We start from the raw sequence: 18,223 nt of genomic DNA on the forward strand, positions 1-18,223 counted from the left end.
GATGTTACCTCGTAGTGCACTAGCTAAGGAAAGGTGATTTTTATAGAAAGTCAACCTTTTTGCACTAGATACTCTTTTAAGAGTGAAAAAGATGAATTAATACAATATTATGAATCATACTAACGCATAAATATTGTGTTAGCATAGGAATAAAAATATTGTGTGCGTTCAATGCGTTTCCAGATGTCGTGTTTTATGGTGCGAGGTAGAAAAAACTGAATGCCCGAGGCGTCGTTAACTCGAGAACATTATAAGGAATAAATAAGTAAGGTATTAATACTGCTTTATAGTCCGTGAAAGAGCGGGCATTGTTTTGTTTAGTGCTCCGTACTCGGTTTTGTGCCCGTTTATATTTCGTTTATCGGTGACTTATTTTAAACTTTTTGCATACGGTAGTTATTATGTGTTACCTATACCTAAATAGAAAAAAAAACAACGGGTTGCACTCCGGGAGTGCCGATAGAAGTGAAAACTCACCTCACTATGTTACCGACGCCCGGTAACACGATACATACGTTTAGCGGAGGTATTCTATTTATTTATTACATATTATTATCATTCTCAAATAAGATCACACTTTTTCATTGACATGTTTATTTACATACTGCCATGACAACGTCAAATTATTTGAACATATGTAGAGTGTGTAAAAAGGTAAGTATAGATTTTGAAAAGGAGTCCGCAACATAATAAATGTCAAATAACATTGAGTTTTTCTTTATTGATTTAAATGTCATCTAAATTATGAGTGATGGCCACCTTACGGGGCTTACGGTCACGTGATCGCCTTACGCTGTCTCTAGTTTATCATTTTTTCCCCACCTCAAAAAGTGCCCAGCGCCGCTAAAGAAGTTTTCACTTCCAAAAAAATTACATTGATACATACTCGTATACCTAATATCTATTATTATTTTGGCAAAAAATCTTTTCCGAAGTATAAATACCTATTTAAAAATTCATCCTAAAATATATAGCTGTAAATATTACCTACAACCTACATCCAAATTTTCGTACCAGGATCAACATTTACCCGGATTCTTTTTATCTAATTAAGAATGTTCTTATCTTGTGTATTATCAAAATATTGATTAAGCATTAAGGGTTGGCAAATTACAAAAAGCGGAAAAAGAGAAAAGTGCTGTGTCGTTAGTCGTTATCGATAGATTAGGTCGCGAATTTGTCACGATCGGCGGGCTGTCGCGGTGATTTACTGCCGCCGATAACGGCGCCGGCGCACTGATAACGAACACCTATTTTAAATGGTGTGAATATTGCTAAACATACAAACTTCGGAAAACTTGATATTTTATGTACTTACCTACTTGAAATATAAATAATGTTATTTATTATTAATTATTGAATTTGTAATGAATATAAGAAATATTACCAAACTTTAAAAATATTATTTTTAAGCCCGTAGACCTCTTTGAATCAGTAATTACAAAATTTTTAAATAAGGCACTGTGGGCAGACGGGTACGCGAAAATGATCCAGTGAGACTCAGAAAGAGAAGAAACAAGCAACAACGGTTGCACTCCGGGAGTGCCGATATAAGTGAAAACTCACCTCACTATGTTACCGACGCCCGGTAACACGATACATACGTTTGGCGGAGGTATTCTATTTATTTATTATATATTATTATCATTCTCAAATAAGATCACACTTTTTCATTGACATGTTTATTTACATACTGCCATGACAACGTCAAATTATTTGAAAAGGATTCCGCAACATAAATGTCAAATAACATTGAGTTTTTCTTTATTGATATAATTGCCATTTAAATTATGAGTGGCCACCTTACGGGGCTTACGGTCACGTGATCGCCTTACGCCCCTTACGGTCACGTGATCGCTTTACGCTGTCTCGAGTTTATCATTTTTTCCCCACCTCAAAAAGTGCCCAGAGCCGCTAAAGAAGTTTTCACTTCAAAAAAATATTTCATCAAAAACAATTTTGACGGAATTGACTATTTTCTAGCTGACATAATTATTTTTTGAAATCTGTAATTGCCAATAATTTGTAATGAAAAGTTAATAGGGAAGGTTTCCTAGGATCATTTTGGCGTAGCAGCACGAGATAGCTGGCCTCAGTGCCCCATTTAAGAATCCACCTTGTATATATAATATTTTACTATACACACAAACATATTGCAACTCAAAACAGGTCCTTACAGATTAGTACAGATTATGCAGTAAGAAAAGCTTTTCCATATCAATCTTTAGTCTGATATTGTCATTAGGTATGGTCTAATTTTGCATGGCCGGTACAAAACGCTTTTACTAGACCTGTATCGACTATCAATACCTCAACTTATACAATTCTTCGATTGACGACTTGATGTCGGGTAGTCGGCCACCGCGGGCGCGGCGGCGGCGGCCGATTGCCCATTGTGCGCGTTCGCGGCGCGACCGACACGCTTCGCTCGACCGCCACTGTGCCACCTACCTTATCGCCAGCGACTCCGATCGACGATTTCGCCTTGATCTCGTTAACCAACAATCGATTCGATTACCTACCACCGAGTTTTTAATTTCGCTGTAAAGCTTAATGGCTTACCTACACTACAAGTCGCTGACTAAATGTACTCAATCAAGCGCGGTGAGCGGCGATGCGGTAGGTTCTATTGTGGTCTAATGTGCCATTCAAGTTATAGATACTTGGAAGAAATTGCATGTGTTATGACGACTAAACTCGTAAAGTAACGGTTTAGTAGCGGCTAATAATAAGTTACTAAGAGATTAGCTTTAACTACCCCCTTTATCTAGGTACATCATAATCGAACGCAAGCCTCATTTGCAAAATAGATCAGTAATTAAGCGGTATTTACGTAAATTCAAGTGACCTAGCTATCTAAGAGTCTTCATTATTTTAACATGTTACCTACTTATTTTGAAGTATTTTTAGTTTGCTGTTGGTTAGGACCTTGAAGGCTAATGTTTTTGAGTTTTTTTGAGGTGTATGTAAGGTAAGTAATAATATGTACAATTAATCCTCTCGTGGCTCCAGTACTATTGAAACTGGTGGCTGGAGCTTTGATCTGAGCCAACTCACGCATCTTTGAGCAGCAGACTTAATCACAGTTCGTGCACGCACCTGCCAGTTTTCGTAATAATCATCTCCGTGCCCAGTTCGTTGAACTTGTCCCACAGCTCCTTCGTCTCGAGGTTGCACTGTATGTGCCTCATCTCGTCGCTGGACCACCGCTCGGCCAGCTGGGGGTTGCGCGGCGGCGGCGACAGCGCGCGCGAGCCGCCGGCCGCGCCGCCCGCCGACCCCGCTTCGGACGTGGACGACACGTCGACGGGGGAGTCTCGCTCGTACTCGGCGAGAGGCGGCGACGGCGAAGCGGACCCGGACGCGGCTGCATCTACGAATTTTTCTGGAAACAAAAATAAGTTGGGATGAGTAACTAGATAACACAGTATTCATTATTAGTTAAGTACCTAAAGATATCAGAGCGTTTATTTTTTTCTTAAAAACACATGTAAATATTTGGGATGTAGGGTTTGTTTCCTGGCTTGTACACGGTGCTTCCTGTAACAGGAGCAATAAATTAAACTGTAGGCTGTACTCCTCAAATTGACCAACATTTGTTCAAAAGAGAAACAATAACAGCATCCATCTTGAATAATTGTACGGTTTAGACTCACTTGTTTTAAGTCACTCGCGCGACATTAAAATGTTAGTATGTCTCACAACAGTTTAAATTCGATTAGCATCCATCTTTTGAAAGTAAAGAAACACTGGACGAAGAAATCTTGATATTACAAAGGAATCATCTATAATAATTTTAATCCTACCCTAGGGATCGTTTTATCCATACATAGGTACAAAAAATGATCCTTTACTAGACTTTTAGAAAACATAACATATGTAATTAATAAACTACACAACTTTGGGAAAGAATCAAGTTATTTTACCTATAAAATAATTTGTGTTTTTTAAGTAGTCACACTACTATATATAAATTATAAACTGAAATATGTCATATATTAAACAAAAAGTGACGAAGCCCTGACGAAGTTGTGAAGGCTGGATTCGAACCGGCGCGTCTTTAGCAATCCGGGCTAACCCTTGAACCCCTTGGCCACCCCGCCACGGCGTGTTTTTTTTTCTTTGTATATAAAATATAAGAAATGAGTAGGTATGCAGTTGCTTAGATAAGTAAATGGAGTATCACAGATATTATATCTGTGTAGAGTATTCATAAATATCGAAATCTTGTGTTTTCTTTAACTTTGAACACAGTAAAGTTTTTCTCTTAAGGGGATCATTTTGCATGCACACATTTCCCCTACCTATATAAACTAATTCCAGATCATAGTATTCATAGTGCATATTATCAGTGACGATGCAGTAGGTACACATCAATAAGAAAAAACAATTTTGTTGGTTTAAATCTAAATGGTAAAATGTTATTACATATTTACAAAAAAACTACTATGTTTTTATTAATAAAGTACTAAAAAACTTATTCCCATCAATAGCTATGTGTATCATCTGTTACGTAGGTATACTAATTTCAGAAATTAATTCCAATTTTATTAAATTACCCTATCCTATTAGCTCATTACTCGTAAACAAAGGAAAACACAAATGTAGAGTACTTCCCCAGCGAAAACAGCTTTAAATATGCAGGCGTAAAGTTTCAGGCAGCCAACATGGCAGCTGCATTATTTACCACCTTAATATGAAGAAAATGGCTTCCTACGAGCATAACATGTAAGTGTTTTTGCTTTTGATTAATTGGAGATTTAGATTGTGTTTTTGGGATATTGATTTCAATAATGTTGCAGGTTTTGCTTTTAGTCATTGTCAGATAGGTATAATTACAGTTGCATTAAGTATAATAAACAGCCAAGTGCGAGTCGGACTCGCCCATGAAGGGTTCCGTATTTAGGGGATTTATGACGTACCTATTAAAAATAAACTACTTACTAGATCTCGTTCAAACCAATTTTCGGTGGAAGTTTGCATGGTAATGTACATCATATATTTTTTTAGTTTTATTATTCTCTTATTTTAGAAGTTACAGGGGGGGGACACATTTTACCACTTTGGAAGTGTCTCTCGCGTAAACTATTCAGTTTAGAAAAAAAACGATACCTATTAGAAACCTCAATATCATTTTTGAAGACCTATCCATAGATACCCCATACGTATGGGTTTGATGAAAAAAACAATTTTTGAGTGTCAGTTCTAAGTATGGGAAAGCCCCAAAATATTGTTTTTTTTTCTATTTTTGTGTGAAAATCTTAATGCCGTTCACAGAATACATCTATTTACCAAGTTTCAACAGTATAGTTCTTATAGTTTCGGAAAAAAGTTGCTGTGACATACGGACGGACAGACGGACGGACAGACAGACAGACAGACAGACATGACGAATCCATAAGGGTTCCGTTTTTTGCCATTAGGCTACGGAACCCTAAAAAGGGGTTTGCAAACAGATAATAAAATAACTAACACCCTTAATCAATCATATTTGCCTCAAGGATGAGTCTCATTAGTTATAAATGTTATAATGATTTAGAAATTTGCTTGTTACCGATATCGATAACACCAGAGTCGATATTTAACTAATCACTAGCTCTGGTACGTTTTTGCCCCTTAAAAACCGGATATGATCATGAAGGAGTGCGCGGGATCCGTTTTATCGGTTGTATTAGTTTTAGCGGAATCAGCGTAGGCATTACTTTTTACAAAACGTATTGCCATCTAATTTTCTGAGAAACTAGGCCTTAATAAAAAAAATCTTCTTTGTTACTTTTAGGTATATGTAAAATATAATTATTGTTGGTGTACAATTTTTTTGTCTCGTAAAATTGTTGAACAAATGAAATACAACCCAATTGTAAATACAATTAGACTTATACACTTCCTTAGCTATACTTAATTTTGTATGGTTACGACGAGGTTTTAGTGTAGCTAATAAAGAATATTTACTTATTTAGGTACCTACTTACTGGAATTAGTCTGATTTCGTCACGACGTTTTCCTTTACCAAAAATTTTGTAATTGTGTAAGTAAATTAAATACGCCTGTAAATTTCATGAACCTCATTTTCATTGATACCGCTTCGTTCGAACTCGAACCCTCTATCTCTTGTTTAAAAGTCGCATGTCTTCCAAAAGCACAATGGCTATCTAGTTATTTACTCGTACAATAGGTAGGTACATTAAACAAGGGTGTATCAGGTTGGTACTTGGTCTATTAGACTATTACACAATGCGATATATTATTAGTAAATACCAATGTCTAATAAGATTTTGGCTTATTAGAAAATATATTTACAATACTTACCGTACAATTATTTAGTTTTATTAGAAGAATCTGATTGGGAATCAAATAGGTGTAAAAAACGTAGTATAAATATGTAGGTAAGTACGTATATTTACTTATATACATATTAGCTACCTAGTATTTGTTTTTGTTAATAGGTACATATTATGTTCTTATCTATCTAATACCTTTAAACGAGCAATTCTTCATGTTTTTCGAACTGTTAAAAAAATATTTTTGATTAATTGCAAACTGTAAAATAATACCGACTTGAGATAAGACTTATCCAATAACAAGACTTATAAACTATTATTACTTACCTACTTTAACTAGAGATGTTATTTTTGTGGTTGTTTTTTGTTTGGAAAATTTCCTTAAACCCGCATAAATGTCAATGTGGTTCAGCGAAGGGGACGGACTGAAAATCAGTGCTGCGCAGGCAATTTGTAATGAAATGACTGACGCAGCGTATGCTGAGCCCGTTCCTTTTGCCGCACAATTATTGTTTTGTAACCTGTATGATTTTTGTTTTGCAATAAATGGTTTCTTATTAATATTATTCTTGTTTATTTATCTATTTATTACTTAATTTATATATATATATATATATTTTTTCGGGGATCTCAAGGAAAGGAAAAGTCACTTTTTATCAAAGAAAATTATGTATTTTCAATAAAAACTTAAATTATTATAAAGAGCGATGTTAACAGTGGGAGTTGTTGAAAAAGAAGGCACCCCTTAAGCGGTTTGGGTATTGGAGAGGTCCAGTCCAAATTTTGCCTCCAAAGATCCTGTAGAAGTTGTTTTGCCCTAACCTAACGACTATAGGCCCCGCCAGCCCTAAGGGATCAAAAAAGGACCCAATGAAACTAAGGATTGAGCGTTTGCCTAATACGCTTCAACATATTCGTTAGCGATTTCGATGAAATTTACTACATATATAGGAGTTTTCGGGGGCGAAAAATCGATCTAGCTAGATTTTATCTCTGGAAAAACGCGCATTTTTGAGTTTTTATGTTTTCCGAGGAAAACTCGGTCTCCCAGATATTATTGTTTATGGATAACATGTCCATCGATGATGAATAAGTAGTAAATATAGGTATAGACACGTCTATTCTAAAATTTTCCTAATAAAAAGTAAAAATCTCACAAGTTGTGAAGTTAACTTGTTTCGCAGCGGAACTTGAGAAACTTTTTAGCGGAAAAATTACAGCGATAAATCAACCATCGCTTACCTCTAACCTTTTTAAATATATGAATAGCTGAGCAATATGAATACAATACGCTAAATTACTCTTTTAATTAATGTAATCGTGAACCTTTGGTTTATGTGGGCATATTTAAGTACCTATTAGTTTTTCAATGTAGGCAAAAATTAATTAGTTTAGTGCAACAAAGACAATTCATTTGGTATTGTTGCTAAATGGTATGACTTATTTCCTCCCAACTAGCAAAAATCACGCTAACAACAGTCTCGAACTAATTAGTAATAAATAGTTATCCTTCTACATACACCCATTAAAACTTATCAAGACAGAACTTTTTCCTAAATTGTGTCAGCAGAATTTCCCGTGTTCATTGTTGTATGTAGTTTACTTAACTGATTTAGTTTTGTGACGTTGTGTTTGCGACTTACAATGTTTAGGTTTACTACCTACCTAATTTATTCAAAAAGCTATCAGAATCGAATGTATACAGGGTGCTTCCTGTAACAGGAGCAATAAATTAAACTAAAGACTGTACTCCTCAAACTGACCACCATTTGTTCAGCAACTTTTAAAAATTATAAATCCTTTAGACTTCCTCTTTTTCATACAAAATTAATATTGCCTTCAATGTACGCTGACATCAGTGTGTTTGACGTAGGGCTCCCGGTATCCGTGTTACGCGCCGAAACGAATACCCGTGTTCTTAAGCCCGGCGGTGCTAAGAACACGGTTTACACGGAACCGCCGGGATCCGGATACGTCTCCAATAAACGTTCCCAAGACACGTTTCTCAGATACGTATCTCCGTTTACACGGGTACTTAACACCGGCCCGAACGGATCCGAAACAGGTTGACCCAATCAATGCTCTAGGTCTGGGTATGTAAGGTCTAATACTGAATGTTGACTTCAGATGAACTCGTTTGGCGTACGATTTTTTTTTAATTATTTATAACTGTGTTGATATAATATATTTAGCCAACTATACAATACAGAGTGGATTTTCTTTTTGGGTCAATGAGGGCAGCTACCAGATCCCGTGCTGCTACGAGAAAACGGTCTAAGAAGACCTTCCCTCGATTTCAAATTAATGAAGATTGGCTTTTACAGATTTTGGAAAAAACATACAGGGTGCGAGAAAAAGGACATTTTTGACAAACTTTTTTTTTGATGCCAATCGATCCCATTCCTATTAAGGATCAAAAGCTTGTATGGAACCAAAAAAAAATTTCCGGCTAGAAAAGCCACTAATCGAGGAAAACTTTTCCCATACAATTTGTATGAAAATGAAAACTTTTATTTTTCACATGCTGTTTTTGTATGCCAATCGATTCCATTCCTATCCAGTATCAATAGTTTCCTAGGGGTCAACTTACGGTAATGTACTAAAAAGCCACAAATTAATAAAAACTTTTTCCATACATTTACTATGGGGAAAATGTGAAATGTTATTCTCAATTTTCTATCTCGCCCATCAGTACTACAGCAATGTCTTCATACAGTATTATGGTCCTTAAATGTAACAGGACTGATTGGCCAGATAGAAAAATGTGAATTAAATTTCACATTTTCTCCATAGTAAATGTATGGAAAAAGTTTTCTTTAAATTGTGGCTTTTTAGTACATTACCGTAAGTTGACCCCAAAGAAACTATTGATACTGGATAGGAATGGAATCGATTGGCATACAAAAATAGCATGTGAAAAATAAAAGTTTTCATTTTCATACAAATTGTATGGGAAAAGATTTCCTCGATTTGTGGCTTTTCTAGCCGGAAATTTTTTTTTGGTTCCATACAAGCTTTTGATCCTTAATAGGAATGGGATCGATTGGCATCAAAAAAAAAGTTTGTCAAAAATGACCTTTTTCTCGCACCCTGTATGTTTTTTCCAAAATCTGTAAAAGCCAATCTTCATTAATTTGAAATCGAGGGAAGGTCTTCTTAGACCGTTTTCTCGTAGCAGCACGGGATCTGGTAGCTGCCCTCACTGACCCAAAAAGAAAATCCACCCTGTATATTAATCGAAGTAGGTGTCCCTATTTTTAATTTTAAACCTACTCGTCCCTAGTTTAAATTAAAACCTTCATTTTTTTACTATTATTGCTTTTAAGTAGAGATGCCACGAATATTCGGCAACTATTCGGTATTCGGCCACTTTGCCGAATATTCGGTATTCGGCCGAATATTCGGTATTCGGCCGAATGTTGCATACTATTCGGCCGAATACCAAATATCTGTTGCCCCTAACTAAAAAGAAAAATTACACAAAAAAAAAACAAAAATTAGGTATGTAGTATATTTAATATTTAAAAAGTATTATTGGAAATTTTTTAAAAAGGAAGACCCTTTTTTAAGCATTTGTTGATTATGGAATGTTTTCATTTTATCATGGGTCTGATTTGATTGACTCTATTTATTAGTTCTGTTTTACAAAAAATATATCTTAGCAAACGTTGTGCTTTGTTGGCGAACAGTTTTCATAATAATTGTGACTCACAATGTTCGCATCTCATGCCGAATATTCGGTATTCGGCCGAGAGGGTGGCCGAATATTCGGTATTCGGCCAAAACCACTATTCGGGGCATCTCTACTTTTAAGCTAACATATTCATCATTAATTACATAATTAATATAATTATATTTCAATCAAAGAAATACATTTTATACAAGTATAATTGCGTAAGTAAGTAATATAGTTTCGTGAAGAATAGATGTGCAGACAAAAACTACCTATATTAGTTAAAAATAACAGATAATAACAGGTAATAAGTATGAATTACTTCGTGGTTATTTCTTATTATTATCAATTTACTGCTGAGCGAAAACAGCAAATCTGCTAACGACCCAAAAAAAAGTACACACAAGCGGCATTCGAAACGAAGGATTTCACGCGAGAACCTTAAAAAAATAAAAACCCATGCTACTTTGGTTACCTAGCGATTATATTGTTAAGAACATTAAGATAGATCTCAAAATTGGTAATCATTCATGTTCACTTGGGTCATTTTCACACGAGTGTTCAGGTAATAAATGCCGGCCGCTGGTGTTCCATTCATTAGAACGTGTTGTTTTCCAATACCCTTTTGTCTGATATCGCCGAAAACAAGTTGGTTCCCAAACCATTATCAGAACTACCACAACCAATTATAAGCTTTATGTGGGTGTAATAAGGTGAACCCGTCTACATAAGAAATTGTAACAAATGCAGCGGCAGGTTCACATGATTATTTATCAATTTTTACATGGTTTACTATAATACTTAATACCTAGATGCCTGGCTTTCGTAAGTTAAAAAATAATACGATTAAAAAATATACATTTCTTATTGACAGAATATTTATTCGATAAAATATACCCATTCGAGAAAACTTACACATACATTGTAGGTAACATCAGTAATATGATTGACAATTGATTGAATTTTAATTATAATTATACTTGTAGGACTTATATCTACAGATTATTAAAAATATAAGAGCTGTTTAATAATGTGCAATTGGTAAGAATATTGTATGTATACCTACCAGATCATGCATGGCCAGTTTTTATCGTACAGTCTTCTCTTTATACTCTTTATTGCTTTTATTTTTTATTACTAGCACTTTATATTTATTGCTTTCAAATTATATAATAAACCATACAGTATTAGTATTTGAAGTCTAATACAAAATACTATTTTGATAGTAGCATGTAGGTATACCTACTGTATTTCTAATTTTCTACTCGTATTGCAACATTGCAAGCAAAAACTACCTGCTCAGAAAAGGGTTTTGTAAACCGTTTATTGAATTTCGACTCTATGAACCACGAAATAAGAAATAAGGTTAAATATGACAGAAACTCCTCATGAATCTTTTGTCTATTCATTTGTAGCTCTTAAGTACCTACGCCGGTTCGTTCCTTCGCTACTCGTCAAGGACGTCTCCGGAGCCACGGGTAAATAAGATCCGTTTCTTCGAATACCCGTTTATCCGTGGGAACGGATCTTAATTACACGTTTCTTAATTACACGTGCGGAACGGGCCAGAAAACCGTGTACGTGTTATTCGAAAACGGGTATTCGAAACGTGTAAACGAAACACGGACTCGACCGCGAGCCCTAGTTTGACGTTGCTTGTCACGCTTTAAACATAACAAAAATTGCAATACATTGCGTCTTAGAATAAACTTTAAAGTGTAATAAAAATCAAAACATGAGTTATTATCAAAAGTTGCTGAACAAATGTTGGTCAGTTTGAGGAGTACAGCCTACAGTTTAATTTATTGCTCCTGTTACAGGAAGCACTCTGTATAGGTATTATTACAGCTGATCTAAATTAATAAAGTTAAATATATGATGCGAATATGACCATGATTGCTGAATATGTTTTCAGGCTAGAGAAGAAAAAAAGTACTTATAGTTAAAACTTCCTAGCTGTTCTGTGGTTGTTCACCAAGAATCAGGATTAAATAAGGCAATGCATTATTTGCAGCAAGCATTGCCAGTAATGGTTAGATTCGATGAGAGGCGATACGAACCTAATGGCGTCAAGGTGTCCTCCCTGGGGTCCCTGTGCCTCCTGCGCTCGCGGCGCTCCTGCCGGTCGCGGGCCATGATGGCGGCGATGGAGAAGTCCGTGGCGCACGGCCGCGCCGAGCACTCCTCCTCCATGGCGGCCCGCTCGCGCTCGCGCTGCAGCAGCATCAAGTTGGCCCCGCTCGCTCCCAGACCGACCCCACGACCACAGCTCAACACGACGTCACCGTCCGCGCATCCCATTGATGCAGAACATAGTCCAGATACGACCTTAACTCTTATAATCCCTTTTCAGTTGTCAAAGTTAATCAGTTTTCAGATTCACGAGCTACAAGTTGTTTACAAAATAAAAACACCAACAAATAAAGATCACAAACTATCTATCGAGCTCCAGCAACGCAGTAAACAATGTTCGTCAATATGTTTAGGCGCGTATTCGTCGCGTTAGAAGTTTCAGTGCGAGGAAACTTTTTACGCGCGCGGCGTCGAGGCGTTTCAAGCGGACCGGTGCGGCGCGGCGCGATGTCGACTCGACTGAGGCGGCGGCGGAGCGCCAGGCGGCGGGCCGTAGGGAGGGGCCTGCATCGCCGCCCTATGCCACCACGCTCCGACCACGCACACACTACTGATTTTTTTATTACTTCTTTCTTATAACGTCCGTCCCTCTCGGGCTGCTCGCTCCTCGCACTCGTCTTCAGAGCGGCGAGTTTTTCTCCGCGCGATAACTATTGAAATTCGCTAAATGGCTCACCGCGGTGCGGAAAAGGCTCTCGTTAAACGGTGAGTCGATCGTATCGCGGTATTTATTCGCTGCGCCGACGCCTCGCATCACTATTTATGCCGCTCCGCCTCACCGCCGATTACTTCAATGAGAATATTCGCGCTTATATTAATATGAATAAATAAATAAGCTCTTGCTTTATTACATGACGCAAATGGCCCCGAGCGGATAGGCTATTACCGTTCTTATAAGATATTAATAAATTGTGATTAACTGCGATCGATAGCTTACATACTTGCGCTCTATGTATCTAGACTAAATAGGCTATAAACTTAATACGAGTTTTCTTTACATTAAACTCTTTGAAGAGCCAACTTATTAACTCACTAGTTTCATTACGGGCACAAGCTCTATTGTTTGCTCACTTTTCTCTACGTTTGCTCGTTTAAAGCATTTAATTAGAATGACTTTATAAAGTTGATTAGTTCGAGCTCGGCAGAATAAACAAGTGGTCGCAATCAGCGTACCCGCCACGTGATTGGCGAACGGAACTTTATGGCGTGGGATCAAATTTGCGGAAAATTGCATTTAGACTTTCTCGTAGATTTGTATAAAATAATTTATTACGTGCGAGGGAGTCAAACTAACCATGCAGGAGGGCAGTAAACCTTATCGCTCGCCGGTAATGGCCGCTCATGGCCACGATCGGCAAGTGACCAATTGGAATAATTATTTTGCAACTGATATCAATAATTGCGTGCATATGACTTGAAGCACTATAGTTTTTGTGACTATGTAGCCAGGTTGATATTTTCCGGAAATGGTGTTTACTCTACTAGGAGTAGAGTTTAGTTAATTCAACCATGCACTGTACAAATATGTACATTATTTTGGTGTTGGTTAGTAACCAGACTTACCTGAATTTAACTCCCTAGTTTACAGGTAGGTAATTAAATATAGATTTTTGTAGAAAATTCGGAAAAATTTCGTAAATTTTTAAATTAGGTATCCGTCTGCACTTATTTTACTTAACTAGTTATTTGTTTACTAGAGAATAAATTATTTATAAATTTACTCTTATTTGTGTATCATCTACCGAACTGTCACATATATAATTTTTTTACTCGTCGCATAATAAATATAATAATGTACCATACACATTACACAATAACAGCAAAATAACACACAGGCGCGACCCGCTCTACCTGTTGCTGCGTTTACATCTGCATGCAAGTTAGTTTCATGCTGCACTTAATTACATGTTTAATATGAACATTGTCAAATGACGGATATAATGAGACAATAATACACTTCTACAGAGGCAGAAATATTAGGAATTGGCGCGCAACTAGTTATAGGCTGCCGAGAGTGCAGAGTGTATCAAAGCCCTATAGTGTTACGAGGATGGCCATTAATTTTCTCTCCACGGTATCTGAAAGGGGCTTCCGAACTAGGGGTATTTTACCTGTAAGTATAGTGCTTTTTATATATTATCAAAATAATAGAGATTATCAAAAAGTTTCACACGTATGACAACATTCTAGTTACTCGTACTCACCTACTATTTAATGTTGTAAAAATATTATGTTCTGGCCGTACCTACATATACATTCTTGCCATTCGTTGCAATATGATATTTTTATTGATTAAGTTGATTCAGAGTAAAAAGTGTTTTTTTAAGGATGAAACACATACCTATTCCAAGATGGCGGTGGTTCCTTGAGGTGCCCAAGACTCAGATGATCTGGACATGAAAACAGATATTTTTATTAACAAGCATACCAAATTTTAGAGTTCTGTTCTAGGTTTTGAGTTTTGACCCTTTTCATAGTGCTATGGTGCTAAAAATAGTATCGGTTATACAACCAAAAACCAAACATTTTTTTGTTTAGGTATAATTATCCATATTAGCCAAAAGCTATGATACCTAATGTGTGTCCTAAAACTCAAAAACTGATATTAAAAAAAGTTGCTTTGCCAATTAAAGGATGACTTACGTTAGACCGCGGGCCGTGTCCGGGCCGGAGCTTCCGGCGCTTCGTTTTCTATGGAAAGCATCACGTGATCACCTCTGTCATTGTCATAAAAAAGTAAGCACCGGAAGCTCCGGCCCGGACCTGGTCCGGTCTAACATGAGTATCCTTTAATGCTGTAGGCACCTCACCTGCTAAAATATCCTAACAGACCCCTGAAATCCTCCTACCTGAAAAAAGCTTCGCAGCGTTATTAACCACACTGTCCCATAATTCTCCACTGTGAGGGACTACATTCCCCTACAAGCGTGATACAGTGGTAGCTGTTAGTTTGCTTATAGTTTGCCTACCACTGTATTATAATATCTATGTGTAAAATAATGTATATATGTTGTGATGTTTTATGTGTAATGCTTGCTTGTATGTTTGTGCTGTATATCTATGTGTAAACCACACGAAATAAATATATAAATATATATATTATAAGGACCGTATTTACGTTCATATAATGTCTTACGTTTCCAATTTGTAAAAAATATTAATTAACCATATGTCTCACGTAAACTAAACCCAAAACTTAATTATTAAAATGTCATGATGTCATTGTTTATTGTAAAAAGTCATATGCTTACGTCTTCATTTAGTTCCTTAGTAGCGATGTAGTTTCTTATAAATTTTAACATGATCTTACTGTTACCGGATTTTGAAAAGTAAGAAAAAAAATTTAAAGTTATCAACTTATCAACTTTTGAAGTTTCATGAAATTAATGTGACTTCATTTCACATGGTAATATTTCGTTCACTACACGCCTGAAAATTGCCTTTTACTCCATCTTATTCTAAAATTCATTGTATGTTTTTTTAGGTAATTGCTTAAGATTCTTCAATTTAGACACTTTAGACAAATGAAGAGTTTAGACGTAGTTATACCTACCTATATTTTGTAATAGGAAATACTGAAATATGTTTTTTGGTAAATTGTTAGGTAACCAAGATATGAAAGGCTTGATATCAGTGCCAGGGTTTCAATTCAATTGAGGTAGTTTGCCGTTCAAAGACTATGAGTCTGAGACTGAAATGGTGCATTTCAATCGAGTTAAACACTCTACATCTCATTTCGAATAGGAGGGATTTAATTAACACACACAAAAAAACAATATCAATAATTGAATTAATCTCATAGTTTAGATACATTTTCATTCAAAAGTTTTAATTTTATATCAAAGTAGCTATTTTTATCTTAATACATTATTTTTATTTACATGAATAATGTTCAATAAATTAAGTTACCTAAATGAAATTTTTTAATAAAATTGCTAAAAAAATGGCATTTGACGTATAGCTGCTTAGCGTGCGCAAAGTTAGTTTTTGTGATTTAGTGCTTTTTACTTTTTTTTTTTTCAATATTGTTTTAATTTATTATTATAGAAATAACATTCTACGTACGTTATATTTGACTAGCTGAATGAAACTATCGTTGCTATGTTGACTGTCGTAGACGGAAAAAATGAAATGTGTACTTACATATTAAATAGTAAAACCGGCGCCCGGTATTTTCACTCAAAATTTAAATGTAGGTTGGTTCTTAGGTATTTCATGTCTATTAGTTAGATTTTCTGAATTACGCTGTACGAGTAGGTAGGCAGGTAAAAGGCAGTAATTTTTCTACATATAGGTATTTACCTATTGCATACAAATACTGCAACATACATATCTTTTCATTTCTCATGCTCTGAAAGTTGTTGAAGAAAAAACTGTTGTTCTAAAAGGTGTGCAGAAAATGATACGTTTCTGCACTAAGTAGAGCATTTTACGTTCCCAGAACCTACGACCAGGTATATGACATTTTTTACGATAAGTAATTGGAATTTGGGTTTAAACCGATTTGTAATACAATTTCCATTCTGATATTTAACTCCCAATTCCATAAATAACGATACTTTTGCCTAGGTAAATAGTTAATTGAAAGTACCTACCTTCAAAATTTACTATAAAAATGTCTACATACTTATGTTTAAAAAAAACTCATGCATTTTATTTTCCTCTTATTTGAAATGAAAAGTGGAATATTTAACTCGGGTGAAAGGCATCATTTCAGCCTCGGACTATTGGCGCTCTCACTGCGTTCGAGCGCCAAACTACCTCGGCAGGAATGAGTGGCTTTCATCCCTTGGTTAACTATCTACTATTAATGCTGGTACATATATTTGTTGTTTCATCCCTATTCAAATATTTAGGTACGTTTATCACCCCACATTCTATGAGGAATACCAAATAACCAAACCAAATGATATTATGTAGTTTAGTTTTTAATTTCTTGCACATTTCGGTTTGAAACCAAAGTAGGCATGTTTCATTTAATTATGAAACTACATATTGTCTAAACAAATAACTAATGCCTAATATATAAAATCATAGCAACTTAATACTTAAATAAATTCTCCTATGGATTCGGCCTCACCGTCATAAATATATTTGTAACTTCAGTACTGCGCAATGACACTGTCCATTTCACTTTTGTCAAAATCAACTACAATTGTAAGTACCTCTCATTAAAAATTTAAAGCGAGCTTGTCGTGTGAACGCTCTCACTGCGCCCACGGAGGGGGGACGACGCCCCAAGTAGGCGGGACACTGACAACGCAAGGTGAACTAAACTGTAAGTATAAATGCGTAAGGTTCAATATAGAACTAGTTGTTTAGATGCATTTAATGCAAGTCGCTGGTATGAGCGAGGGGTCCGGTAAGTAGCTTTCAAGCCCGTGCGGCGATCGGGATTTTTTCGCCTTTCATTATAGAATCCGCCGTTTTGCAACACATTCTCGAGTTTTTGTCGCGAATCAATTAAGTATTTTTGTTGTTTGCTTCCGTTGTTTATTTCTTTGGTTAATAATACAAGCAATTAATATTTCATTAATTAACTCGGTAGTAAGTTTATAACATACTAGCGACCCGCCCCGGCTTCGCACGGGTTAACAAATTATACATAAACCTTCCTCTACAATCACTCTATCTATTAAAAAAAGCGGCCAAGTGCGAGTCGGACTCGCCCATGAAGGGTTCCGTATTTAGGCGATTTATGACGTATAAAAAAAAAACTACTTACTAGATCTCGTTCAAACCAATTTTCGGTGGAAGTTTACATGGTAATGTACATCATATATTTTTTTTAGTTTTATCATTCTCTTATTTTAGAAGTTACAGGGGGGGGGGGGGGACACACATTTTACCACTTTGGAAGTGTCTCTCGCGCAAACTATTCAGTTTAGAAAAAAATGATATTAGAAACCTCAATATCATTTTTGAAGACCTATCCATAGATACCCCACACGTATGGGTTTGATGAAAAAAAAATTTTTGAGTTTCAGTTCGAAGTATGGGGAACCCCAAAAATTTATTGTTTTTTTTCTATTTTTGTGTGAAAATCTTAATGCGGTTCACAGAATACATCTACTTACCAAGTTTCAACAGTATAGTTCTTATAGTTTCGGAGAAAAGTGGCTGTGACATACGGACG

The 18,223-nt window shown here is 36.0% G+C and overlaps 1 protein-coding gene and 1 long non-coding RNA gene across 3 annotated transcripts in view; one reads left to right on the top strand and one right to left on the bottom strand.

Annotated features, from left to right (window-relative positions):
* The window catches only part of LOC134647903 (T-box transcription factor TBX20-like), a 47,868-nt gene extending 34,450 nt beyond the window's left edge, over positions 1–13,418 (bottom strand). The window contains exons 1-2 of one of the 2 annotated variants that reach the window (XM_063502276.1): positions 12,015–13,418; positions 3,100–3,385 (exon numbers count right to left, since the gene is read on the bottom strand). In XM_063502276.1, the coding sequence (XP_063358346.1) occupies positions 3,100–3,385; positions 12,015–12,255 (527 nt within the window). In that variant the 5' untranslated portion in view covers positions 12,256–13,418. The remainder of the gene's footprint in view (positions 1–3,099; positions 3,386–12,014) is intronic. The other variant, XM_063502277.1, reaches the window with a different exon arrangement.
* The window catches only part of LOC134648016 (uncharacterized), a 441,830-nt gene that overhangs the window by 283,062 nt on the left and 140,545 nt on the right, over positions 1–18,223 (top strand). The gene's annotated exons all lie outside the window — the stretch shown is intronic.

The sequence above is a fragment of the Cydia amplana genome, chromosome 5 (genome assembly GCF_948474715.1).
Source record: "Cydia amplana chromosome 5, ilCydAmpl1.1, whole genome shotgun sequence".
NCBI classification, from domain to species: domain Eukaryota; kingdom Metazoa; phylum Arthropoda; class Insecta; order Lepidoptera; family Tortricidae; genus Cydia; species Cydia amplana.